General features: G+C 41.3%; 2 protein-coding genes across 6 annotated transcripts in view; one reads left to right on the forward strand and one right to left on the reverse strand.

Annotated features, from left to right (window-relative positions):
- On the forward strand, window positions 1-22,523 carry LOC6504151 (myogenesis-regulating glycosidase). Of its 4 annotated transcripts, none has more exons than XM_001964242.4 (6): window positions 1-507; window positions 3,309-3,481; window positions 19,362-19,530; window positions 19,617-19,712; window positions 19,983-21,828; window positions 21,887-22,523. In XM_001964242.4, exons 1-6 carry the CDS (start codon window positions 91-93, stop codon window positions 22,021-22,023), a joined length of 2,838 nt encoding a protein of 945 aa, XP_001964278.2. In that variant the 5' UTR covers window positions 1-90; the 3' UTR covers window positions 22,024-22,523. The 4 variants fall into 4 exon arrangements, with proteins under 4 accessions (XP_001964278.2, XP_014761193.2, XP_044572701.1 ...); XM_014905707.3 differs by lacking the exon at window positions 1-507 and adding an exon at window positions 2,338-2,616; XM_044716766.1 differs by lacking the exon at window positions 1-507 and adding an exon at window positions 2,493-2,620.
- Window positions 22,241-26,737, reverse strand: part of LOC6503492 (A disintegrin and metalloproteinase with thrombospondin motifs 7) — an 11,995-nt gene continuing 7,498 nt past the window's right edge. Inside the window, exons 7-12 of one of the 2 annotated variants that reach the window (XM_001964243.4) lie at window positions 24,505-24,651; window positions 23,876-24,441; window positions 23,620-23,747; window positions 23,148-23,546; window positions 22,909-23,086; window positions 22,241-22,846 (exon numbers count right to left, since the gene is read on the reverse strand). In XM_001964243.4, coding sequence (XP_001964279.1) covers window positions 22,551-22,846; window positions 22,909-23,086; window positions 23,148-23,546; window positions 23,620-23,747; window positions 23,876-24,441; window positions 24,505-24,651 — 1,714 coding nt within the window. In that variant the 3' untranslated portion in view covers window positions 22,241-22,550. Of the gene's footprint in view, window positions 22,847-22,908; window positions 23,087-23,147; window positions 23,547-23,619; window positions 23,748-23,875; window positions 24,442-24,504; window positions 24,652-26,737 lie in introns of those variants that run through there. The other variant, XM_014905467.3, reaches the window with a different exon arrangement.

The following is a 26,737-nucleotide window of genomic DNA, read 5'->3' on the forward strand; positions in this document are numbered from 1 at the left end:
CACACATCATTCGCCCGAGGAACGCGATCGCGTCAAGTTCGCGTCATTTTTCGCAAAAATTATAGTCGCGAGAATCGTTGGCTGAAAAAAATGTCCCATTCTGGGAATTCGAATTCCACCCAATCGGGCGGGGACGCCGCGCAGGCGCTGAATGGTCAACATCCGGAACTGACCTACGCGGACGCCGACACCGACGAGGAGGAGCTGGAACTGGACTCCGAGCAGGAGCAGGAGCGGCGGGAGAAGCGCCAGCTCCTCGCAGGAGCTATGGCCAGGAAGCAGTCCCTCGGCGAGCGCCGGAATGTGGAGCTGCCTCTACTCAAGGTGGTGGACGAGAAGGATACGCCATCGAAGCCATCTCCCGCAGAGCCCCCATCGCCGGAAAAGTTTGCTCCTGGACTGCGAAGGAACTCCATATCCCTGCCGTCGGGCATTAATGCCCTGGATCTGGAGGCGCTGCGTCTGCGACACCAAATGCAGCCACAGGAGGCGCTGGATGAGGAAATTGTAAGTATTTTTCTCTTTTTTCGTATATTTTACTTTAGAGGTTTTCATTTTTTTTGTTTTAAAAAACCACTCTTTTGAAATAATTTAAAAAAAGTAATTTTAATAAAAAAAGAATATATTTTTGTATAAATATTCTTACTAATTTTTAAACTTTTAACAATTTTCAACTATTTTTTAACTGAAATTTGAGACAAAGCATTTTTTTTATTCTTATTCTTTTTTAAAAACAAAAAATAATACTTTTCAACCTTTAAATCAATTAAAAATTCCCTCAAAAAAGTATAAAATGGAAACCATTAGGAAAGTCGAATTTTTTAAATGAATAAATATAAATAAATTAGGGTTACAGCTTAAAAAAAAAATCCCCAAAAAAATAATATCCAGCCGTTAATTGAGATTTAATTATAGTAAGTCGGCAAACAAGCCGCATGTGACACAAAACCCGAAAACCAGTTAATAATCACATGATTCTCCGATACCCAAAAAGGAATATAAACAAATATACTATATCTTTCTTTATTTTTTTTTTTATAAAAAAAATTATAATACGTGTTAGGGTAAATTATGGCTTTGAAATTAAAAAAAAAAGGTAGCCCTAGTTTCGAGTGGGGCTCTTAAAAAATTATCATAACTGCCGACAGGCTTTTAACTTTTGAAACAAATTAATTGTGATGGCAGATTGAAATGTGAAACCAGTTTATTACCGACTTTACTCATCAAATTGAGCGTTTGCATAGATTTCCGAAGCCACCCACAAATATTTGCATTTAAAATCATTTTCCATCTTCCCTTTCCCCGTCGGGCCGTGGGATACTTTGTCAATTAATTTGTTTTTCTTTTTTTTTATTTACCAACACCCAGAACTCATTATTAATGTCAAGCCAGAGAGCAGGTATGACTTGCGCTAATTATAGAGCTGCAAATGAGCCGACGGTCGGGGGTGTGCCAGTGGCAGTGTATCGTCATGTTGCGGCCACCAGGGCGTATGTGTAATTTGCCGCAACCGGCAGCACACATACGCACTGTTGGCTTTTTCATTTGCGCGCTTGTTTGCCCCGCCCAGCCTGAAAGTATGCTGCAGTTTTCGCCCAAACAGAGGTATTTTTTCAATGGAAAAGCCAAGCCAAGATAAATATGGTTTTTATTTAAATTTTAAAAGGTATTGAGTGGAAATTTCATAAAAAAGAGCTTTTTATGCATGTTATTTACTTATTTGTTAAGGAACATAAATATTTTTCCTATTTTTCCATTCTTTCTTTAGTTTAATTAAAATTTTTGGTTTAATATCAGATTTCCTTAAACTTAAATAGTTTCTCTTCTATTTCTTTTTTACAATTTAATTTTAATTTGTTTAAAGTAAGGAAAAATGTATATATTTTTATTAAATTAACAAAACCCGGTAACAGCCCACCCGAAACGGGAATAAACCGCTTCTTCCATTGACTTCCCACCAACCGGTTATGAAATGTTTGAGAAATTCTGTGTTCTACACCGCAAGACAGTTATTTATGGCCAGAAGTCATGATTTAAGGCTATATCTGATTCTGAATCAGAATCGGGCTAGCTGCTGCAATTAATTTACGACTCTCGGGTAAATTTTTTTTATGAAATCAAAAAGCAAATTTCCATGGCATGGGTTTTCAACGGCTTAGAGTATACTCTGTATTTTATTTTTTTGCCAAGTGTGGGTGTGAATATTCGCACTCGGCACTGTTTACCGCCAACGTTGACGTCGAAGTCGACCGAGGCAGCGACAGCAGCAGCGACGGAAGCAGCGACAGAGCGTAGCGATTAAAACGCATAAATTGCGGCGAAGTCGGCGCTTCGAAAACAATATTCCGGCAATAGCAATCCGGCAATTATCAGTGCGGTTCGGATCGGTTCTCTATATAACATTTCTCTACAATAATATACACAATATATATATTTTTTTCTGTTCGATTGTCGATGGAAAGTGCAATTATTTGAGCTTCAAAAATGAGTTCTCCCAACAGTCGGTTCATCCTTTCGAGTGTCGCTAACAAGGATCAGCCTCCGGATAGGTTGTTGGATATAGAAAAGGATATGGACAAGAGTACCATCATCATAGAGGATTTGGTGAAGGAGAAGGCAGGTACTAAGTGTGAAATTTAAAGGATATTTTTTATTGAAAAATATAGTCTTAAATAAGGCTTCAGAAAACATAAAAAAAGAGTGGGTTTTGAATATAAAATATAATATTCTATAAAAAAATACATTTTGAAATAGAATTCAGTTGGAAAAATAATTAAGAAATATTTAAAGAAAATCTACTATTTTTTGAGAAGCAGTTTTTAAAATAAAACATCTTAAAAATATTATATACATATATTTTAAAAAGATATTTCAAAGACATGCCTAAAAGAAAGTTATACAAACAAACTCAACAAAAATAAATAGATTGGACTTGAAAAAATTATAAATAAATATTTAAAAATATTTAAAATACAACAAAAAAAACCCTAAAATATGTTTTATTATGAAAAATATATAAGTATTAAACCCCTAGCTTAGAACCTTGGCTTTGGCTTTGCGGTTTAAGATCTCGCCTCATTTATTCCTAGACCTTGTTGCTTTTTTTTTGTTTGGGACTTTTGTGCTAATTGTACTCACCTTCCCAAGTTCAGGCAGGTGCCAAAAGCCCCCCCTCCCCCTTCCGTGGGCTATTCAGTTCGATTGTCAGAGTACTTGGTTACAATTGTTTAGGGTTTGCTTTATCAATTTTTAAGAGTTTCTGGCCCAAAAGTAGTACTACATTAATCACAATTGGTTACACTACCCAGATAGCCGATGATGGAGCGTCCAGCCTGGGCAGTCCGGCGCCCACGACATCCGCCACTACGCCGGATAAGGGCGTCAGTACCACGACCATCAATTTCGCGAATACCTCCACTGCCAGTGCCAACGATGACAGCGATGGGGATGATGAGTTCGGCACCCGGAGACCCGTACACCGGTGAGTACTGACAGCATAGATCCTTTGTATAGGAGTGTCTAGTGAATTAATTAACCAGATGATTCAGATTTTGTTCTACACTCACAGTTAACCCCATTCCATTCCATTCATCGGGTAATTAGATTAATTAATTGAAAGTCGCTGCCTTTTGTCGCCGAACGACAGTAATTCAATTGTGGCGGCATTACAAATTTATAGAACGTGCCATTTCTAGGCTGTAGTTGGTTTTATTTGTTTTTATTAATAAATAAATAAGTAATACAAAAAAAGTCCCATTTTAACCGCCCACCAAGTGTCAGATACAGTTACGGACAAGTTGGATGCCAATTTAATTGCGATTTTATTCGATTTTTATTCTCCGCTCGAGCGACGATACTACTACGAATTCCAATCATCTTTTACACTTGAAGAATAATTGGAATTTTATAAATTAAATATATGTATAGTTAGGCACTTATTTTATCTTTTTTTGAAGCTTGAAAATCTAAAATATTTCCTTCAGTTTTTGAAACAAATACCACTCAAAGTAATGTTTTATTTTAAGAGTTTCTTTTGACCAAAATTACAATCATTTGTTATATTTAAAACTTAAAAAAAATACAAAAAATATCTCTTAATTTATAGTTTTTTCTTTTAAGTTTATTTATTGAAAACTTCTTAATAATATACCTTATACTATAAATCCCCCAACACACTTTAGAGACAGACTATTATTTTACATTCTCCATTATTCAAATATTTGAGGCCTACACTTTCAAAAAAGATTTATAGCTCGTGCTTTAAACTTCTATTTTTTATAATTTAAACTATAAATTATTCACGTTTTTTTTAAAGCAGCTTAAAGTAGTTAGAAATGTGTGAATAAAAGTTGTAATAAATAATTATTGCCAAGGGTTGTGGTTATCAGTGCTCGGGAATTGTAAAATTTAAATTGCATGGCAACATTTTGTTTCATAAATAAATATTCAGCTTTATATATATATTTTTTAAATTTTTAAATATATTTTTTATGATCTATTTATGTTTCTGTATCATGATCGGTGCAATTCATTCTTGAATAGTTGTTTGAAAGATTGTATAAAATGGTATTATTTTGATTCAAAAACTATAGCATTTAAATACCAAAAATTAAGAAAAAATGATTTTGAAATAATATTATTTAAATGTTTTATAGAAGAATCTTGTAATTCCTTTTAAAGTCTTATAGATAGATAGTTATAATAACCCTTATAGCTCAAATAGTTGCCTCATTGTTCCGAGTTCCCTCAGTACAGTGCCACATAGCTATAGTTGACACACACACGCGATCTGAACAATTTAACTGCTTAAGCAAATTACGCGAGTCTCCAATCTGGGGGAATGATAAGTTAATTCGGAGGAAGCCTCAGCGACTCTACAGATCTGGGAGGTTCACAAAGACACTGTACTGAGGCTGTAGCTGGAACTGTGCCTGTATCTTGAACTGTAGCTGTATCTTAAACTGTACCTGTATCTGTATCTGTAATTGAGTGAGTGTTATGATTACTATACAGTAAACCCAACGACATAAACGGACCTCAACTCAGTTGATGATCGTGATTAGAAGTGATAACATCCAGAGGGCGGGCGTGTTCGATTTCCTTTAAAAAATATAATAATTTTCATTGTTTGCCGAGTGTGTTTACGATTTTTGAGAGCTACAACAACCTTATCGCCGCTCGTCGTCTTCTGATCTGTAAATATATATACAGAATTTTCTTTATAATTATGTTTATCAGCTGGCTAGACTGATTTTTTGCGTGAAATTCGCACATACATCTGTATAAAGTGTTTAAGAAAGGGTTTTCCCTTAATTCCTGTAGTGGTAGCCCAGTTTAAAATGTTCGTCAGACAAATATTTTCGTTCCAATATGCTCCATATATTCGTTTCTTTTCGGTTCGTGTTCTTTTGAACTTGGGCCGACACTGGGAGAGACTGGAATTATATATGACAGGCTTTACTTATCAGGCCCGTAAATGATTATGGGCTCTATCTGTTTTCCGCTCAAGAAAGACAAACGCCTTTCAACATCTTGACTTACTTGAGCACTGTTAAAAAATTTAAAAATTATTATTACATTTTTATTAAATATTGTAACTAAATAAAAAGTAAAAGTTCATTAGCTAAACTTTATGAGAAGCGTTGAGGAGAGCTCTTTTTTTATTTTTATTGATATTTTAAGGTATAAGGTATTAAGAATTCTTTCATTTCAAATAGTTTTTTTCATTATTTATCAAGTTTTTTAACATTTTTGTGGGGAAGAATATTTTGAAAAATATTTAACGCTAGAATAAAAGCTAAAACTAAAAGCAATTTAAAGCGAACAATAGGTTGGCAACTCTATTAACTGTTAAATAGTAGGCTTTTCTCAAAGAAATGTTGAAACCCTGAAATCAAGTAGGCCTTGCCTTTTTTCAAAACCCCACCTTAGCAGAAAAATCAGCAGATTTTAGTCATTCGTCGCTCGGCATCCGGCAGACCGGGTTCTTCTTTTCTTATTTTATTTATTAATCATTTCTTTTATTTTAATAATATAATGGAAAAGTAAATCATCTTGATTTCTTTCTGTAATATATTTTAATAAGTTGAAAAGAAATCATAGGCTTTCGTCATCGTCTTCCTTTCTGTTTTCCTTATTTTATTTTCTCTATAATTATTATTTTTTATTTAAGTACAAATAGTGGGTTCTTAACATCCTATTCTTTTCATTTGTTCGTTGATGGTCTTATTTTTCTCATTTTCAATCTTATTCATTTAATATTCTTTTTTTTCTTAATACAAATATTTGGGCTGTAACATCCTATTCTTTTCATTGATTCTAAAATATGGTTTTTTAATTTTTTGATTTTTTTCCAAGGGGTACCCCTATAAAATGCTGCATTTTCGCAGTATCCCCACGTTGGCCCCTTCCGATGTGCATATCTCTGCCAAATCATATCCGATCTAGGAAAAAGTGTACAGTTCTGTGATCAGGGAACTGAGTAGCTCATTTCCTCATTTAAAACATTCCTTAAATATGGTTTTTAAATTTTTCGATTTTTTCAAAGGGGTACCCCTATAAAATGCTGCATTTTCGCAGTATCCCCACTTTCGCCCCTTCCGATGTGCATATCTCTGCCAAATCATATCCGATCTGGAAAAAGTGTACAGTTCTGTGATCAGGGAACTGAGTAGCTCATTTCCTTATTTAAAACATTCCTTAAATATGGTTTTTCAATTTTTCGATTTTTTCCCAAGGGGTACCCCTATAAAATGCTGCATTTTCGCAGTATCCCCACGTTGGCCCCTTCCGATGTGCATATCTCTGCCAAATCATATCCGATCTGGAAAAAGGGGACAGTTCTGTGATCAGGGAACTGGGTAGCTCATTTCCTCATTTAAAACATTCCTTAAATATGGTTTTTCAATTTTTCGATTTTTTCCCAAGGGGTAACCCTATAAAATGCTGCATTTTCGCAGTATCCCCACTTTCGCCCCTTCCGATGTGCATATCTCTGCCAAATCATATCCGATCTGGAAAAAGTGTACAGTTCTGTGATCAGGGAACTGAGTAGCTCATTTCCTTATTTAAAACATTCCTTAAATATGGTTTTTCAATTTTTCGATTTTTTCCCAAGGGGTACCCCTATAAAATGCTGCATTTTCGCAGTATCCCCACGTTGGCCCCTTCCGATGTGCATATCTCTGCCAAATCATATCCGATCTGTAAATTGTGTACAGTTCTGTGATCAGGGAACTGAGTAGCTCATTTCCTCATTTAAAACATTCCTTAAATATGGTTTTTAAATTTTTCGATTTTTTCCCAAGGTGTACCCCTATAAAATGCTGCATTTTCGCAGTATCCCCACGTTGGCCCCTTCCGATGTGCATATCTCTGCCAAATCATATCCGATCCGGAAAAAGGGGACAGTTCTGTGATCAGGGAACTGAGTAGCTCATTTCCTCATTTAAAACATTCCTTAAATATGGTTTTTAAATTTTTCGATTTTTTCCCAAGGGGTACCCCTATAAAATGCTGCATTTTCGCAGTATCCCCACGTTGGCCCCTTCCGATGTGCATATCTCTGCCAAATCATATCCGATCTGGAAAAAGGGGACAGTTCTGTGATCAGGGAACTGGGTAGCTCATTTCCTCATTTAAAACATTCCTTAAATATGGTTTTTCAATTTTTCGATTTTTTCCCAAGGGGTACCCCTATAAAATGCTGCATTTTCGCAGTATCCCCACGTTGGCCCCTTCCGATGTGCATATCTCTGCCAAATCATATCCGATCTGTAAATTGTGTACAGTTCTGTGATCAGGGAACTGAGTAGCTCATTTCCTCATTTAAAACATTCCTTAAATATGGTTTTTAAATTTTTCGATTTTTTCCCAAGGGGTACCCCTATAAAATGCTGCATTTTCGCAGTATCCCCACGTTGGCCCCTTCCGATGTGCATATCTCTGCCAAATCATATCCGATCTGGAAAAAGGGGACAGTTCTGTGATCAGGGAACTGGGTAGCTCATTTCCTCATTTAAAACATTCCTTAAATATGGTTTTTCAATTTTTCGATTTTTTCCCAAGGGGTACCCCTATAAAATGCTGCATTTTCGCAGTATCCCCACGTTGGCCCCTTCCGATGTGCATATCTCTGCCAAATCATATCCGATCTGGAAAAAGGGGACAGTTCTGTGATCAGGGAACTGAGTAGCTCATTTCCTCATTTAAAACATTCCTTAAATATGGTTTTTCAATTTTTCGATTTTTTCCCAAGGGGTAACCCTATAAAAGGCTGCATTTTCGCAGTATCCCCACGTTGGCCCCTTCCGATGTGCATATCTCTGCCAAATCATATCCGATCTGGAAAAAGTGTACAGTTCTGTGATCAGGGAACTGAGTAGCTCATTTCCTCATTTAAAACATTCCTTAAATATGGTTTTTCAATTTTTCGATTTTTTCCCAAGGGGTAACCCTATAAAAGGCTGCATTTTCGCAGTATCCCCACGTTGGCCCCTTCCGATGTGCATATCTCTGCCAAATAATATCCGATCTAGAAATAGTGTACAGTTCTGTGATCAGGGAACTGGGTAGCTCATTTCCTCATTTAAAACATTCCTTAAATATGGTTTTTCAATTTTTCGATTTTTTCCCAAGGGGTACCCCTATAAAATGCTGCATTTTCGCAGTATCCCCACGTTGGCCCCTTCCGATGTGCATATCTCTGCCAAATCATATCCGATCTGGAAAAAGGGGACAGTTCTGTGATCAGGGAACTGAGTAGCTCATTTCCTCATTTAAAACATTCCTTAAATATGGTTTTTCAATTTTTCGATTTTTTCCCAAGGGGTAACCCTATAAAAGGCTGCATTTTCGCAGTATCCCCACGTTGGCCCCTTCCGATGTGCATATCTCTGCCAAATCATATCCGATCTGGAAAAAGTGTACAGTTCTGTGATCAGGGAACTGAGTAGCTCATTTCCTCATTTAAAACATTCCTTAAATATGGTTTTTCAATTTTTCGATTTTTTCCCAAGGGGTAACCCTATAAAAGGCTGCATTTTCGCAGTATCCCCACGTTGGCCCCTTCCGATGTGCATATCTCTGCCAAATAATATCCGATCTAGAAATAGTGTACAGTTCTGTGATCAGGGAACTGAGTAGCTCATTTCCTCATTTAAAACATTCCTTAAATATGGTTTTTCAATTTTTCGATTTTTTCCCAAGGGGTAACCCTATAAAATGCTGCATTTTCGCAGTATCCCCACGTTGGCCCCTTCCGATGTGCATATCTCTGCCAAATCATATCCGATCTGGAAAAAGGGGACAGTTCTGTGATCAGGGAACTGGGTAGCTCATTTCCTCATTTAAAACATTCCTTAAATATGGTTTTTAAATTTTTCGATTTTTTCCCAAGGGGTACCCCTATAAAATGCTGCATTTTCGCAGTATCCCCACGTTGGCCCCTTCCGATGTGCATATCTCTGCCAAATCATATCCGATCTGGAAAAAGTGTACAGTTCTGTGATCAGGGAACTGAGTAGCTCATTTCCTCATTTAAAACATTCCTTAAATATGGTTTTTCAATTTTTCGATTTTTTCCCAAGGGGTAACCCTATAAAAGGCTGCATTTTCGCAGTATCCCCACGTTGGCCCCTTCCGATGTGCATATCTCTGCCAAATCATATCCGATCTGGAAAAAGGGGACAGTTCTGTGATCAGGGAACTGAGTAGCTCATTTCCTCATTTAAAACATTCCTTAAATATGGTTTTTCAATTTTTCGATTTTTTCCCAAGGGGTAACCCTATAAAATGCTGCATTTTCGCAGTATCCCCACGTTGGCCCCTTCCGATGTGCATATCTCTGCCAAATCATATCCGATCTGGAAAAAGGGGACAGTTCTGTGATCAGGGAACTGGGTAGCTCATTTCCTCATTTAAAACATTCCTTAAATATGGTTTTTAAATTTTTCGATTTTTTCCCAAGGGGTACCCCTATAAAATGCTGCATTTTCGCAGTATCCCCACGTTGGCCCCTTCCGATGTGCATATCTCTGCCAAATCATATCCGATCTGGAAAAAGGGGACAGTTCTGTGATCAGGGAACTGAGTAGCTCATTTCCTCATTTAAAACATTCCTTAAATATGGTTTTTCAATTTTTCGATTTTTTCCCAAGGGGTACCCCTATAAAATGCTGCATTTTCGCAGTATCCCCACGTTGGCCCCTTCCGATGTGCATATCTCTGCCAAATCATATCCGATCTGGAAAAAGTGTACAGTTCTGTGATCAGGGAACTGAGTAGCTCATTTCCTCATTTAAAACATTCCTTAAATATGGTTTTTCAATTTTTCGATTTTTTCCCAAGGGGTAACCCTATAAAAGGCTGCATTTTCGCAGTATCCCCACGTTGGCCCCTTCCGATGTGCATATCTCTGCCAAATCATATCCGATCTGGAAAAAGGGGACAGTTCTGTGATCAGGGAACTGAGTAGCTCATTTCCTCATTTAAAACATTCCTTAAATATGGTTTTTCAATTTTTCGATTTTTTCCCAAGGGGTAACCCTATAAAATGCTGCATTTTCGCAGTATCCCCACGTTGGCCCCTTCCGATGTGCATATCTCTGCCAAATCATATCCGATCTGGAAAAAGGGGACAGTTCTGTGATCAGGGAACTGGGTAGCTCATTTCCTCATTTAAAACATTCCTTAAATATGGTTTTTAAATTTTTCGATTTTTTCCCAAGGGGTACCCCTATAAAATGCTGCATTTTCGCAGTATCCCCACGTTGGCCCCTTCCGATGTGCATATCTCTGCCAAATCATATCCGATCTGGAAAAAGGGGACAGTTCTGTGATCAGGGAACTGAGTAGCTCATTTCCTCATTTAAAACATTCCTTAAATATGGTTTTTCAATTTTTCGATTTTTTCCCAAGGGGTAACCCTATAAAATGCTGCATTTTCGCAGTATCCCCACGTTGGCCCCTTCCGATGTGCATATCTCTGCCAAATCATATCCGATCTGGAAAAAGGGGACAGTTCTGTGATCAGGGAACTGAGTAGCTCATTTCCTCATTTAAAACATTCCTTAAATATGGTTTTTCAATTTTTCGATTTTTTCCCAAGGGGTAACCCTATAAAAGGCTGCATTTTCGCAGTATCCCCACGTTGGCCCCTTCCGATGTGCATATCTCTGCCAAATCATATCCGATCTGGAAAAAGTGTACAGTTCTGTGATCAGGGAACTGAGTAGCTCATTTCCTCATTTAAAACATTCCTTAAATATGGTTTTTCAATTTTTCGATTTTTTCCCAAGGGGTACCCCTATAAAATGCTGCATTTTCGCAGTATCCCCACGTTGGCCCCTTCCGATGTGCATATCTCTGCCAAATCATATCCGATCTGGAAAAAGGGGACAGTTCTGTGATCAGGGAACTGAGTAGCTCATTTCCTCATTTAAAACATTCCTTAAATATGGTTTTTCAATTTTTCGATTTTTTCCCAAGGGGTACCCCTATAAAATGCTGCATTTTCGCAGTATCCCCACGTTGGCCCCTTCCGATGTGCATATCTCTGCCAAATCATATCCGATCTGGAAAAAGGGGACAGTTCTGTGATCAGGGAACTGGGTAGCTCATTTCCTCATTTAAAACATTCCTTAAATATGGTTTTTCAATTTTTCGATTTTTTCCCAAGGGGTACCCCTATAAAATGCTGCATTTTCGCAGTATCCCCACGTTGGCCCCTTCCGATGTGCATATCTCTGCCAAATCATATCCGATCTGGAAAAAGGGGACAGTTCTGTGATCAGGGAACTGAGTAGCTCATTTCCTCATTTAAAACATTCCTTAAATATGGTTTTTCAATTTTTCGATTTTTTCCCAAGGGGTAACCCTATAAAATGCTGCATTTTCGCAGTATCCCCACGTTGGCCCCTTCCGATGTGCATATCTCTGCCAAATCATATCCGATCTGGAAAAAGGGGACAGTTCTGTGATCAGGGAACTGAGTAGCTCATTTCCTCATTTAAAACATTCCTTAAATATGGTTTTTCAATTTTTCGATTTTTTCCCAAGGGGTAACCCTATAAAAGGCTGCATTTTCGCAGTATCCCCACGTTGGCCCCTTCCGATGTGCATATCTCTGCCAAATCATATCCGATCTGGAAAAAGTGTACAGTTCTGTGATCAGGGAACTGAGTAGCTCATTTCCTCATTTAAAACATTCCTTAAATATGGTTTTTCAATTTTTCGATTTTTTCCCAAGGGGTACCCCTATAAAATGCTGCATTTTCGCAGTATCCCCACGTTGGCCCCTTCCGATGTGCATATCTCTGCCAAATCATATCCGATCTGGAAAAAGGGGACAGTTCTGTGATCAGGGAACTGAGTAGCTCATTTCCTCATTTAAAACATTCCTTAAATATGGTTTTTCAATTTTTCGATTTTTTCCCAAGGGGTACCCCTATAAAATGCTGCATTTTCGCAGTATCCCCACGTTGGCCCCTTCCGATGTGCATATCTCTGCCAAATCATATCCGATCTGGAAAAAGGGGACAGTTCTGTGATCAGGGAACTGGGTAGCTCATTTCCTCATTTAAAACATTCCTTAAATATGGTTTTTCAATTTTTCGATTTTTTCCCAAGGGGTAACCCTATAAAATGCTGCATTTTCGCAGTATCCCCACGCTGGCCCCTTCCGATGTGCATATCTCTGCCAAATCATATCCGATCTGGAAAAAGGGGACAGTTCTGTGATCAGGGAACTGAGTAGCTCATTTCCTCATTTAAAACATTCCTTAAATATGGTTTTTCAATTTTTCGATTTTTTCCCAAGGGGTACCCCTATAAAATGCTGCATTTTCGCAGTATCCCCACGTTGGCCCCTTCCGATGTGCATATCTCTGCCAAATCATATCCGATCTGGAAAATGTGTACAGTTCTGTGATCAGGGAACTGAGTAGCTCATTTCCTCATTTAAAACATTCCTTAAATATGGTTTTTCAATTTTTCGATTTTTTCCCAAGGGGTACCCCTATAAAATGCTGCATTTTCGCAGTATCCCCACGTTGGCCCCTTCCGATGTGCATATCTCTGCCAAATCATATCCGATCTGGAAAAAGGGGACAGTTCTGTGATCAGGGAACTGGGTAGCTAATTTCCTCATTTAAAACATTCCTTAAATATGGTTTTTCAATTTTTCGATTTTTTCCCAAGGGGTAACCCTATAAAAGGCTGCATTTTCGCAGTATCCCCACGTTGGCCCCTTCCGATGTGCATATCTCTGCCAAATCATATCCGATCTGGAAAAAGGGGACAGTTCTGTGATCAGGGAACTGAGTAGCTCATTTCCTCATTTAAAACATTCCTTAAATATGGTTTTTCAATTTTTCGATTTTTTCCCAAGGGGTAACCCTATAAAATGCTGCATTTTCGCAGTATCCCCACGTTGGCCCCTTCCGATGTGCATATCTCTGCCAAATCATATCCGATCTGGAAAAAGGGGACAGTTCTGTGATCAGGGAACTGGGTAGCTCATTTCCTCATTTAAAACATTCCTTAAATATGGTTTTTAAATTTTTCGATTTTTTCCCAAGGGGTACCCCTATAAAATGCTGAATTTTCGCAGTATCCCCACGTTGGCCCCTTCCGATGTGCATATCTCTGCCAAATCATATCCGATCTGGAAAAAGGGGACAGTTCTGTGATCAGGGAACTGAGTAGCTCATTTCCTCATTTAAAACATTCCTTAAATATGGTTTTTCAATTTTTCGATTTTTTCCCAAGGGGTAACCCTATAAAATGCTGCATTTTCGCAGTATCCCCACGTTGGCCCCTTCCGATGTGCATATCTCTGCCAAATCATATCCGATCTGGAAAAAGGGGACAGTTCTGTGATCAGGGAACTGAGTAGCTCATTTCCTCATTTAAAACATTCCTTAAATATGGTTTTTCAATTTTTCGATTTTTTCCCAAGGGGTAACCCTATAAAAGGCTGCATTTTCGCAGTATCCCCACGTTGGCCCCTTCCGATGTGCATATCTCTGCCAAATCATATCCGATCTGGAAAAAGTGTACAGTTCTGTGATCAGGGAACTGAGTAGCTCATTTCCTCATTTAAAACATTCCTTAAATATGGTTTTTCAATTTTTCGATTTTTTCCCAAGGGGTACCCCTATAAAATGCTGCATTTTCGCAGTATCCCCACGTTGGCCCCTTCCGATGTGCATATCTCTGCCAAATCATATCCGATCTGGAAAAAGGGGACAGTTCTGTGATCAGGGAACTGAGTAGCTCATTTCCTCATTTAAAACATTCCTTAAATATGGTTTTTCAATTTTTCGATTTTTTCCCAAGGGGTACCCCTATAAAATGCTGCATTTTCGCAGTATCCCCACGTTGGCCCCTTCCGATGTGCATATCTCTGCCAAATCATATCCGATCTGGAAAAAGGGGACAGTTCTGTGATCAGGGAACTGGGTAGCTCATTTCCTCATTTAAAACATTCCTTAAATATGGTTTTTCAATTTTTCGATTTTTTCCCAAGGGGTAACCCTATAAAATGCTGCATTTTCGCAGTATCCCCACGCTGGCCCCTTCCGATGTGCATATCTCTGCCAAATCATATCCGATCTGGAAAAAGGGGACAGTTCTGTGATCAGGGAACTGAGTAGCTCATTTCCTCATTTAAAACATTCCTTAAATATGGTTTTTCAATTTTTCGATTTTTTCCCAAGGGGTACCCCTATAAAATGCTGCATTTTCGCAGTATCCCCACGTTGGCCCCTTCCGATGTGCATATCTCTGCCAAATCATATCCGATCTGTAAATTGTGTACAGTTCTGTGATCAGGGAACTGAGTAGCTCATTTCCTCATTTAAAACATTCCTTAAATATGGTTTTTCAATTTTTCGATTTTTTCCCAAGGGGTACCCCTATAAAATGCTGCATTTTCGCAGTATCCCCACGTTGGCCCCTTCCGATGTGCATATCTCTGCCAAATCATATCCGATCTGGAAAAAGGGGACAGTTCTGTGATCAGGGAACTGGGTAGCTAATTTCCTCATTTAAAACATTCCTTAAATATGGTTTTTCAATTTTTCGATTTTTTCCCAAGGGGTAACCCTATAAAATGCTGCATTTTCGCAGTATCCCCACGTTGGCCCCTTCCGATGTGCATATCTCTGCCAAATCATATCCGATCTAGAAATAGTGTACAGTTCTGTGATCAGGGAACTGAGTAGCTCATTTCCTCATTTAAAACATTCCTTAAATATGGTTTTTCAATTTTTCGATTTTTTTCCAAGGGGTACCCCTATAAAATGCTGCATTTTCGCAGTATCCCCACGTTGGCCCCTTCCGATGTGCATATCTCTGCCAAATCATATCCGATCTAGAAATAGTGTACAGTTCTGTGATCAGGGAACTGAGTAGCTCATTTCCTCATTTAAAACATTCCTTAAATATGGTTTTTCAATTTTTCGATTTTTTCCCAAGGGGTAACCCTATAAAATGCTGCATTTTCGCAGTATCCCCACGTTGGCCCCTTCCGATGTGCATATCTCTGCCAAATCATATCCGATCTGGAAAAAGGGGACAGTTCTGTGATCAGGGAACTGAGTAGCTCATTTCCTCATTTAAAACATTCCTTAAATATGGTTTTTCAATTTTTCGATTTTTTCCCAAGGGGTAACCCTATAAAAGGCTGCATTTTCGCAGTATCCCCACGTTGGCCCCTTCCGATGTGCATATCTCTGCCAAATCATATCCGATCTGGAAAAAGTGTACAGTTCTGTGATCAGGGAACTGAGTAGCTCATTTCCTCATTTAAAACATTCCTTAAATATGGTTTTTCAATTTTTCGATTTTTTCCCAAGGGGTACCCCTATAAAATGCTGCATTTTCGCAGTATCCCCACGTTGGCCCCTTCCGATGTGCATATCTCTGCCAAATCATATCCGATCTGGAAAAAGGGGACAGTTCTGTGATCAGGGAACTGAGTAGCTCATTTCCTCATTTAAAACATTCCTTAAATATGGTTTTTCAATTTTTCGATTTTTTCCCAAGGGGTACCCCTATAAAATGCTGCATTTTCGCAGTATCCCCACGTTGGCCCCTTCCGATGTGCATATCTCTGCCAAATCATATCCGATCTGGAAAAAGGGGACAGTTCTGTGATCAGGGAACTGGGTAGCTCATTTCCTCATTTAAAACATTCCTTAAATATGGTTTTTCAATTTTTCGATTTTTTCCCAAGGGGTAACCCTATAAAATGCTGCATTTTCGCAGTATCCCCACGCTGGCCCCTTCCGATGTGCATATCTCTGCCAAATCATATCCGATCTGGAAAAAGGGGACAGTTCTGTGATCAGGGAACTGAGTAGCTCATTTCCTCATTTAAAACATTCCTTAAATATGGTTTTTCAATTTTTCGATTTTTTCCCAAGGGGTACCCCTATAAAATGCTGCATTTTCGCAGTATCCCCACGTTGGCCCCTTCCGATGTGCATATCTCTGCCAAATCATATCCGATCTGTAAATTGTGTACAGTTCTGTGATCAGGGAACTGAGTAGCTCATTTCCTCATTTAAAACATTCCTTAAATATGGTTTTTCAATTTTTCGATTTTTTCCCAAGGGGTACCCCTATAAAATGCTGCATTTTCGCAGTATCCCCACGTTGGCCCCTTCCGATGTGCATATCTCTGCCAAATCATATCCGATCTGGAAAAAGGGGACAGTTCTGTGATCAGGGAACTGGGTAGCTAATTTCCTCATTTAAAACATTCCTTAAATATGGTTTTTCAATTTTTCGATTTTTTCCCAAGGGGTAACCCTATAAAATGCTGCATTTTCGCAGTATCCCCACGTTGGCCCCTTCCGATGTGCATATCTCTGCCAAATCATATCCGATCTAGAAATAGTGTACAGTTCTGTGATCAGGGAACTGAGTAGCTCATTTCCTCATTTAAAACATTCCTTAAATATGGTTTTTCAATTTTTCGATTTTTTTCCAAGGGGTACCCCTATAAAATGCTGCATTTTCGCAGTATCCCCACGTTGGCCCCTTCCGATGTGCATATCTCTGCCAAATCATATCCGATCTAGAAATAGTGTACAGTTCTGTGATCAGGGAACTGAGTAGCTCATTTCCTCATTTAAAACATTCCTTAAATATGGTTTTTCAATTTTTCGATTTTTTTCCAAGGGGTACCCCTATAAAATGCTGCATTTTCGCAGTATCCCCACGTTGGCCCCTTCCGATGTGCATATCTCTGCCAAATCATATCCGATCTGTAAATTGTGTACAGTTCTGTGATCAGGGAACTGAGTAGCTCATTTCCTCATTTAAAATATTCCTTAAATATGGTTTTTTAATTTTTCGATTTTTTCCCAAGGGGTACCCCTATAAAATGCTGCATTTTCGCAGTATCCCCACGTTGGCCCCTTCCGATGTGCATATCTCTGCCAAATCATATCCGATCTGGAAAAAGGGGACAGTTCTGTGATCAGGGAACTGGGTAGCTCATTTCCTCATTTAAAACATTCCTTAAATATGGTTTTTCAATTTTTCGATTTTTTCCCAAGGGGTAACCCTATAAAATGCTGCATTTTCGCAGTATCCCCACGTTGGCCCCTTCCGATGTGCATATCTCTGCCAAATCATATCCGATCTAGAAATAGTGTACAGTTCTGTGATCAGGGAACTGAGTAGCTCATTTCCTCATTTAAAACATTCCTTAAATATGGTTTTTCAATTTTTCGATTTTTTCCCAAGGGGTAACCCTATAAAAGGCTGCATTTTCGCAGTATCCCCACGTTGGCCCCTTCCGATGTGCATATCTCTGCCAAATCATATCCGATCTGGAAAAAGTGTACAGTTCAGATTTTTTCCCAAGGGGTAACCCTATAAAAGGCTGCATTTTCGCAGTATCCCCACGTTGGCCCCTTCCGATGTGCATATCTCTGCCAAATCATATCCGATCTGGAAAAAGTGTACAGTTCTGTGATCAGGGAACTGAGTAGCTCATTTCCTCATTTAAAACATTCCTTAAATATGGTTTTTCAATTTTTCGATTTTTTCCCAAGGGGTAACCCTATAAAAGGCTGCATTTTCGCAGTATCCCCACGTTGGCCCCTTCCGATGTGCATATCTCTGCCAAATCATATCCGATCTGGAAAAAGTGTACAGTTCAGATTTTTTCCCAAGGGGTAACCCTATAAAAGGCTGCATTTTCGCAGTATCCCCACGTTGGCCCCTTCCGATGTGCATATCTCTGCCAAATCATATCCGATCTAGAAATAGTGTACAGTTCTGTGATCAGGGAACTGAGTAGCTCATTTCCTCATTTAAAACATTCCTTAAATATGGTTTTTCAATTTTTCGATTTTTTCCCAAGGGGTAACCCTATAAAAGGCTGCATTTTCGCAGTATCCCCACGTTGGCCCCTTCCGATGTGCATATCTCTGCCAAATCATATCCGATCTGGAAAAAGTGTACAGTTCAGATTTTTTCCCAAGGGGTAACCCTATAAAAGGCTGCATTTTCGCAGTATCCCCACGTTGGCCCCTTCCGATGTGCATATCTCTGCCAAATCATATCCGATCTGGAAAAAGTGTACAGTTCTGTGATCAGGGAAGTGAGTAGCTCATTTCCTCATTTAAAACATTCCTTAAATATGGTTTTTCAATTTTTCGATTTTTTCCCAAGGGGTAACCCTATAAAAGGCTGCATTTTCGCAGTATCCCCACGTTGGCCCCTTCCGATGTGCATATCTCTGCCAAATCATATCCGATCTGGAAAAAGTGTACAGTTCAGATTTTTTCCCAAGGGGTAACCCTATAAAATGCTGCATTTTCGCAGTATCCCCACGTTGGCCCCTTCCGATGTGCATATCTCTGCCAAATCATATCCGATCTAGAAATAGTGTACAGTTCTGTGATCAGGGAACTGAGTAGCTCATTTCCTCATTTAAAACATTCCTTAAATATGGTTTTTCAATTTTTCGATTTTTTCCCAAGGGGTAACCCTATAAAAGGCTGCATTTTCGCAGTATCCCCACGTTGGCCCCTTCCGATGTGCATATCTCTGCCAAATCATATCCGATCTGGAAATAGTGTACAGTTCTGTGATCAGGGAACTGAGTAGCTCATTTCCTCATTTAAAACATAACTTAAATATGGTTTTTAAATTTTTCGATTTTTTCAAAGGGGTACCCCTATAAAATGCTGCATTTTCGCAGTATCCCCACGTTGGCCCCTTCCGATGTGCATATCTCTGCCAAATCATATCCGATTTGGAAAAAGTGCACCGTTCTGTGATCAGGGAATTGAGTAGCTCATTTCCTCATTGAATTGGTGTCAATTTTTAATTTTTTTCAGTGATCGTTTCCGGAGCAGGAGGCGTGCCTCTATCGCCCCCCTCCCCGCCCTCCGGCTGAACAGCAAGGAGATGCTCGCCAGCGACTTCGACAGCCACAGTGTGGCTTCCAACCAAGCCTCCATCACCAGTGTCAACTCCCTGGCCAGCTTGCTCCGCGAGAAGATGCAGGTGAGTCTATCTACATTAGTCCTTTAAGGATATATATTTTATATTATAATCTATATACTAAACTATAACTATCCCCTTTATTCCAGGCCTTCCCGCAGTTAATTCGCAAAAAGAAGCGGGAAACCAAGGACTACAAAATCAAAATATTCGTGATCATCATGTTCTTTATGATCATATTTCTGGTAAGTCATGACTTATTTTTAAGGGCTTAAATATTTGAAGATAAAATCAAAATAGATTTAAGTTTGTCAAAACAAGTGACAGAATTTTTAAGACAGTGATTAAGGAATTTCCCTTTTAAAAAAAAAAAGATAAAGGGCTTCGGTTGGGAATTTCAAGTATTATTGGTTGGTTTTTAAAAGCTTATGAAGGAAGGCTTGCTAAGTAATTCTCTATTAATGTTAAATATATTAATTATAATTTTGTAATTTATAATTTGTTATTTTTTTTAGATCGGTTACGCGTACGTGGCCTACCACCAACAGCTCCTCACGAAGAGCTACTTCCAGAAGATCAAGTTCAACTCGAAGGACCGAATCCTACGCATCCTGAGCCACGACGACAAGGAAGTGATCTCCGGGCAGCTGGGGGTGACCCTGGGCTATGACACGGCGCCGTTCCACTGCCTGGAGGAGCAGCGACGGAGTGACGGGAGTGTCTGCATCGAATGGAATGGAATCGCCCGGCTGCACATGAACTTCGAGGACAAGGGCGTCTTCCGGTGCTACACACTCCAGTGGCAGGCACTGACGCCGGGCCTCCTGCCCACCGACTGCTACGAACTGAAGCGGGACAATGGCCTGTGGTTCGGCGGCGGGGTGACCAAGGGCCAGGAGTGGTCACTGAGCTATGCCAACTTTGACTTTGCGCCGTACGCCTCCGGGGACTCGCAGGTGCATCAGTTTGGTAATGGGGTGAAGAGGTACTTCATCAACTCCATCGGCGTGGCCATGCAGGTGAGCGAGAAGACGCCCCTCCAGCTGGGCGTCAACCGGACGGAGAACCGCTTCTGCCTCCGGGCGGCCAACGACGAGTTCACCTTCGTGAACCGGCTGACGCCGCTGCCGCAGTTGGACTACCGGATCTGCACCACGGAGGACATGCGCAGCCTGCACATGCTGATGACCCAGCAGAGTCTCTGGGACGGGCTCAAGAAGCCCGACATGAAGGTCCTCAAGTCCCTGCTAAACGAGCCGGTCTGGCGGATACCCCACGACTCCTCGCCGGACTCCCTCAACGAGACGGCCATTTGTGATTACTCGGAGAGTGCCATTGCCATGGGTCTGGGCCACATCGTCATCAACGAGTTCTGGCAGGAGAATATCGGAGACTTCACGGTGGACAAGTCAAGGTTTCCCACCCTCAAGGACACCATCGCGGTCCTGCACAGGCGCGGCTTCAAGGTGGTCCTCACCATCCAGCCGTTCATCAGCACCGACAGCGCCAACTTCAAGGATGCAGTGCGTCGGAAGCTACTGATCTACGAACGGCACTCGGAGCGTAGTATTCCGGCTCTGACGAGGTACAAGAGCAGCTCCAGTGCCGGTGTCCTGGACATCACCAACAATGACTCGGTGCCGTGGTTGCTGGAGAAGCTGCAGGCCCTGCGGGACGAGTACGGGGTGGAGCGATTCTACCTGGATCTGGGAACGGGATACAATCTGCCCCACTACTACCAGTGCAGGGAGACCCTGGACAATCCGGACACCTACGCCCGGCTCTTCACCGCCGCCCTGGACGGCGCCGGGCTTATGGCTGTTTCCACGGCCAGTGTGGTCCCTAAGCCACCGGCTTTCCTCAGCACTCCGCCCGTGAACGCCACCTGGGAGGGATTGAAGGAAACATTGGCCGCCGTTTTAAACTACGGAGTCATTGGATATCCCTTCGTCCTGCCGGGAGTCATCGGCGGCGACTACTTGCTGCAGAGACCCATCTCCAAGATGGTGTCCTTCTACTCCCTGGGCCAGCCGCCGTTGCCCGACCAGGAGCTCTTCATCCGATGGCTCCAGCTGGCCACCTTTCTGCCCGCCATGCAGTTTGGCCACCTGCCCTCCGAGTACCGCAGTGATCTGGTCACACGGGTGGCCCAGGAACTGAAGGAGATCCGGGAGACGGTGGTGATTGATTTGCTGATGAAGTACCTCCATCCCTCGATGAACGAGGGTCTGCCGCTGGTGCGCCCGCTCTGGATGATGGATCCCCATGATCCCGCCTGTCTGATAGTCAGCGATGAGTTCTCCGTGGGCGAGGAGCTCATAGTGGCTCCCATTCTGGATCCTGGCCGGGAGACGAGAGAGGGTAAGTGACTTTTTTTCCTCACAAAGTATATTTTTAATTTATAAAGTGTCCTTCTCAGTGTACTTGCCCCAGGGGGTGTGGAAGGATGGTATAGATGGGTCCCTTCGGAAGGGAAGTCGCTGGATGCACGGCTATCGAGTGCCCAAGGACAAGGTGGCCTTCTTCCGCAAGATGCCGGATAATACGAGGTTCTAGACAAACCAAAAGCGAAACTATCATATCATTCCTAGGCCAATCCATGTGATCTAATCCGGCTCGAAGGACCAAAAAGTCATTAGAAAGAAATATTTGATTTGTGAGCCGGCTCGAAGGAGCCGGATCTTGGAACCTTGGAAGTCCTGCCCTCAAAGAAATACTTGATTTGGTTCCTTTCCACTAGACATAACTCATTCCAAAAGATATATCCAAAGAATACTGAAAAGTCATACTGTTTACTGGATTTCCTCCCACACATCATGTTGTATCTGTAACTTGTATTGCTTAAATCCTAAAAACTAAACCTAAAACTAAAAACTATTAAAATATATATATATAAATATCGTTAGGCCCTCTATAATTCTAGATTAATTAATCTTATAGTTCTATGTAATTTCTTTTTGTTTTTTTCTCTTTTTTTTTGATAGTTTTAAGTACATCTGGGATGATCGACATTCGAAATTCTTAAAATCTGAATAAATATGCTCCATTAAATGAAATAAATATGTATGTGGGGAAGTACTAAGCTAGTCCTTAAGTCGGCACTCCGGCAATGTCGCTTCGCAGGGCTCCAGTTCCGGTGGTTTGGTCAGAAGATTACATTCCGTATCCGCCACCACCACGTCGTGCTGGTCCAGACACACCACGGATCTGCGGCGTTGGGGCAGGGCGCCTGGCCCAGTCGGACGGCAGGTTACGGGACAGAATTGCCAGGGACCTGGCCACCAGTGAGCCGGACAGGGCTGATCCGAGCAGCTCCTGGTCTGCCGCAGAGGTCTCTTGTTCTTGGCGTGCGTCCAACACGGCAGAGTATCACCCAGCCCTGAAAAAAGTATTCATTTTGGATTGGAAATCGTAAGGATGTGTGGGCAGAGGTTCTCCTACCTTTGCCATTCTCCTGGCAGACTGGCTCACGGTGCTGGACTCCGCCTCCACAGGTGGAGGAGCAGGTGGTCCAGTTGCTGAGACGCCACAGGAACTGCCTGCCGGCGGAGACGTTCAGGGCGGGCAGGGTAAACTCGAAGAAAATGCCGGAGTTGCTCTCATTGCCCCGTACAATGGCCTACGGAAATAGAAGGACTACATGAATACCCCTTACTTGGAAGAGTTATAATGGATCTTACGTATAACGTTATGGAATGCTGGATGGGCTGAGGTATCGTGACGGTCTCCTGCTCATCGACCCGGTCGTACAAGCTCTCCGCTCCCGCAATCTCGAATTCCCCGGGCATCGAGATGAGACTATCCCCATTCAGATAGAACCGATCCGAGTCCTGACCGTTCTGACCCGCCCGACCCACGGCCAGGAAGTGCGGCGAATTGGCCTCCTCCCGGATGAGAATGTGTCGGGCCCGGGCCGGAATAGTGACTATCTCGACGTAGGCCCCATCACGGACGGCGAAGGCCGGAAAGGGCTCCGTGTAGACGTCCCTCACTGGCTGGCACTGATCGCCAGAACCGCCACAGACACCGCAACGATCGTCCTGCATCTCCGAGTCGACGAGCCAATCGCAACCAACTTTCTGAACAAAAGGCAGATCGGTTTAGGACCAGGAGCAGACATCTACGGATCCCGGATCCAGGCAACTTCCTTACCTTGCAGATGCCGTCGATGCACATGTTGTTGGTGCCCAGGGTGCAGGGAGTTCCGTCCAGTACGGTGGCGCCCCAATTCGCAATGATGGTGTCGTCCACGTCGGTGCAGAACAGGCGACACGGATTATCTGGAATGGTTGCTGGTAAGTCACTGGAATATATATCTCAACCCCACCAGTATCCGGTATTTCGATTCCCTATCAATCCCATAATCCGGACCAGAACCGAATATGAAATCGAGGAAAAGTATACTCACTTTTATCGAAGAACGGCAACCACTTGTAGGTGGCTCCCTGGTAGCTAACATTATCGAATTTGGCGCACTGCTGGGCCCGGAAACTGGGCTCGTGCTCCGGACACGGGCGCTTCCGGCACACCTTGTACCGTTTTCGTTCTCCAATGCAGAAGACACCGCCGTTGGCGGGCACCGGGGAGTCGCATTCACGCTGCTGGGTGGACACGCCGCCACCACAGCTCCGGGAGCAGTCGCTCCATTCGCTCCAATTGCCCCAGCCACCGTTGACGGCGGCCAGCTCCTCCCGGCGAACGCACTTGCCGTTCTGACACCACTTGTTCCGGCCGCAGGCGGTGCCCGGGGCGGTGGGTCGCATATGGGTGACGCACTCCCCGTTGACCCGACACCACAGGGTCGAGCAGAACTCATGGGGGGCGGAGCAGGCCCCCACCTCGCTGTCGTTGGTCAGGTTGAACTGCAGCCGGCACTGACCCCGGGCATTGTACCTGGCCCCGGGCAGCTCATCCGGATAGTTGTACTCGTCCAGCGGCGTGGGCGGATCATCCAGGCACTCGCCCAGTCCCTGACTGAAAAAGATTACAGATAGTTATGGCATTCTTTACGGTTCTAGGACTATAATAGTTACTGACTCCAGGAAGTGGGTGATGTACTTCCGGCTGCAGTTCGACCAGCAAACCTGCAGGGTGTCCGCCCCGAAGGTGGGGGTCATTATGTGGACAATGGACCCCACCCGGGGATGGCATCCGATCTTGGCGGTGTCATGGAACATGCCGAAGCTGGGAAGAATAATTCAAAAATATTTCAAAAATTTATGGAAGAGTTTTTTGAAAAATATATCACCTAGTTTTCGAAAGAGAGTCTCTAAAAATTAAATAAATCTTAACAGAAAGTCATATTTAAAATATATATTTTTTTAAATATCATCTACATATCTTATAATATATATATCTTATATTATATAAAGAATCTTGTTAAAATTATAATGACAACAAAGTTGCAACTTCTGTCGAGAAAAGTAAAGAAAAAAAAACCAGATTATTATAGTAATTTGTAGAATAATAGCCAGTGCAGAGCAAATGGCTTGTGGCCTAAACAAGCGTGCTTATATCCGATTAAAAACACATCAAAATAAAAAATAAGAAAATAAGAAAAATAAAAACAAATCATGACACTGCCCGGACCACCTGTTGCTCCCGCCCAGGGTGAGATTGCTGGAGATTCCGGCCGGTCGACTTACACAATAAATACAAGTACCCACCGGAGTCGAAAGGGGGCGGATCACTACACAGAGAGAAAGTTTTGATACACTTTTAACAGAAAAAAATCCATTTTTAACGAAATTTAACTTTAATATATTTCTAAAACTTATTTTTGAATAAATACTTTTCATATTATTTCTTAAAATTTTAAATCTATTTTGTAATCTTATTTCTCTCAGTGCTTGACTGACTGACTGAGCCAATTTCGCAGCGATCACGCTAGACTAGCTGACGGCCACTTGGCTGAGTTTGCAAAAAAAAAATATATATACATATATATAAAAAATAACACTTAAAAAAGTGAGAAAAAAAAATAAATAAAACGACCCACAGTCAGTCAGTTGGAAACTCGGTTCCGATCTGATCCAATCCCCACTGCCCCCCGGATTCGGATCCGAGGCGATAAGCCAGCCAAACCGGACCCGGACAACATCGACTACGTTGGCTATAGATGGATGTAAGCTTCCATTCAATTTTAATTCAATTTAATTCAATTCAATTCGATTTCAATACGATTCCACTTGACGGAAGTCACTATGAATCACTATGAGTGCTTTTGAGAAGTGCCGGAGAGGTTTTTGGATCATTTTTTAAGGGGTTTTCTTAATTATTATAATCTTAATAGTTTATCATTTTATTTAAAATATAAATTAAATAAAAAATGTATATAAAATATACAATTTTCATTTAAATAGTGATTTATAGTGACTATTTTAAAAGAAATAATTTAAAAAGACTATATATACCCGGTACTTCCATGAAATATTTGATATTTTTAACTTTTTAAACTAAAAATTTGTGTTAAGAGGTCTTTCAAAAATATGATTCTCTACTAATATATATGATAATTAATTGTAAAAATTTATTTAGTGATTTAAAGCGTGATTTGTGAGTTTTAGTGACCCACTTGATCATCTCTGATGGAGCTCGGACTAATTGAGTTTGAAGCGAGCAGGAAGCCGGGGCATCAAGAGGTGACACCGGAGGCGGGTTTCGACTCAGACTGTGTCCGAATCGGAGTCTGATTTTGTGACTGAAACGGGGTAGCTGTGGGCGTGCAACGCAGGCGATCATTGTCACAACAAAAAGGCATTCAATAAAGACAAAAAAAAAGTAGTAGACACGACACGCAGGTGTCGAAGCATCCGTCGCGTCCACTTAGGTGTTTGAATAAAAAATAAATACAAAAAAAAAATATTTATCTTATATAGTATTAGTAGTAGTTTTGATTCATTCATTAAACTGAATTGGGCCGGTCATAAATCTTGACAGGTTTCGGTTATCGCAGGGGAGGGGGATGCAACAGCTTGTGGCAAGTGGCATGTGGCATGCGTTGGTTGGCTGTTGCCTCTTGGCTCTTGGCTGTTGGCCAATGTCTGGCGCCGCAGGTGGTAATGCAAATTGTTGCCGGCTACCTGTCTGCCACCGCCAGCGCTTAACTGGCTGCCCATGCTTGCCCCAAAGACACTGCCACTTAATTGTGGCAACCAAGATAGACTTTTTAATTGTCAAATAAAATTTAAAAAAATTTTTTAAATACTTAATTTTATATATTTTTGATTTAAGTAAAGGACTTGCCAAAATTAAATGTAAAATCTGTTCA

This window comes from Drosophila ananassae, chromosome XL (genome assembly GCF_017639315.1).
Source record: "Drosophila ananassae strain 14024-0371.13 chromosome XL, ASM1763931v2, whole genome shotgun sequence".
Taxonomy (NCBI): Eukaryota; Metazoa; Arthropoda; class Insecta; order Diptera; family Drosophilidae; genus Drosophila; species Drosophila ananassae.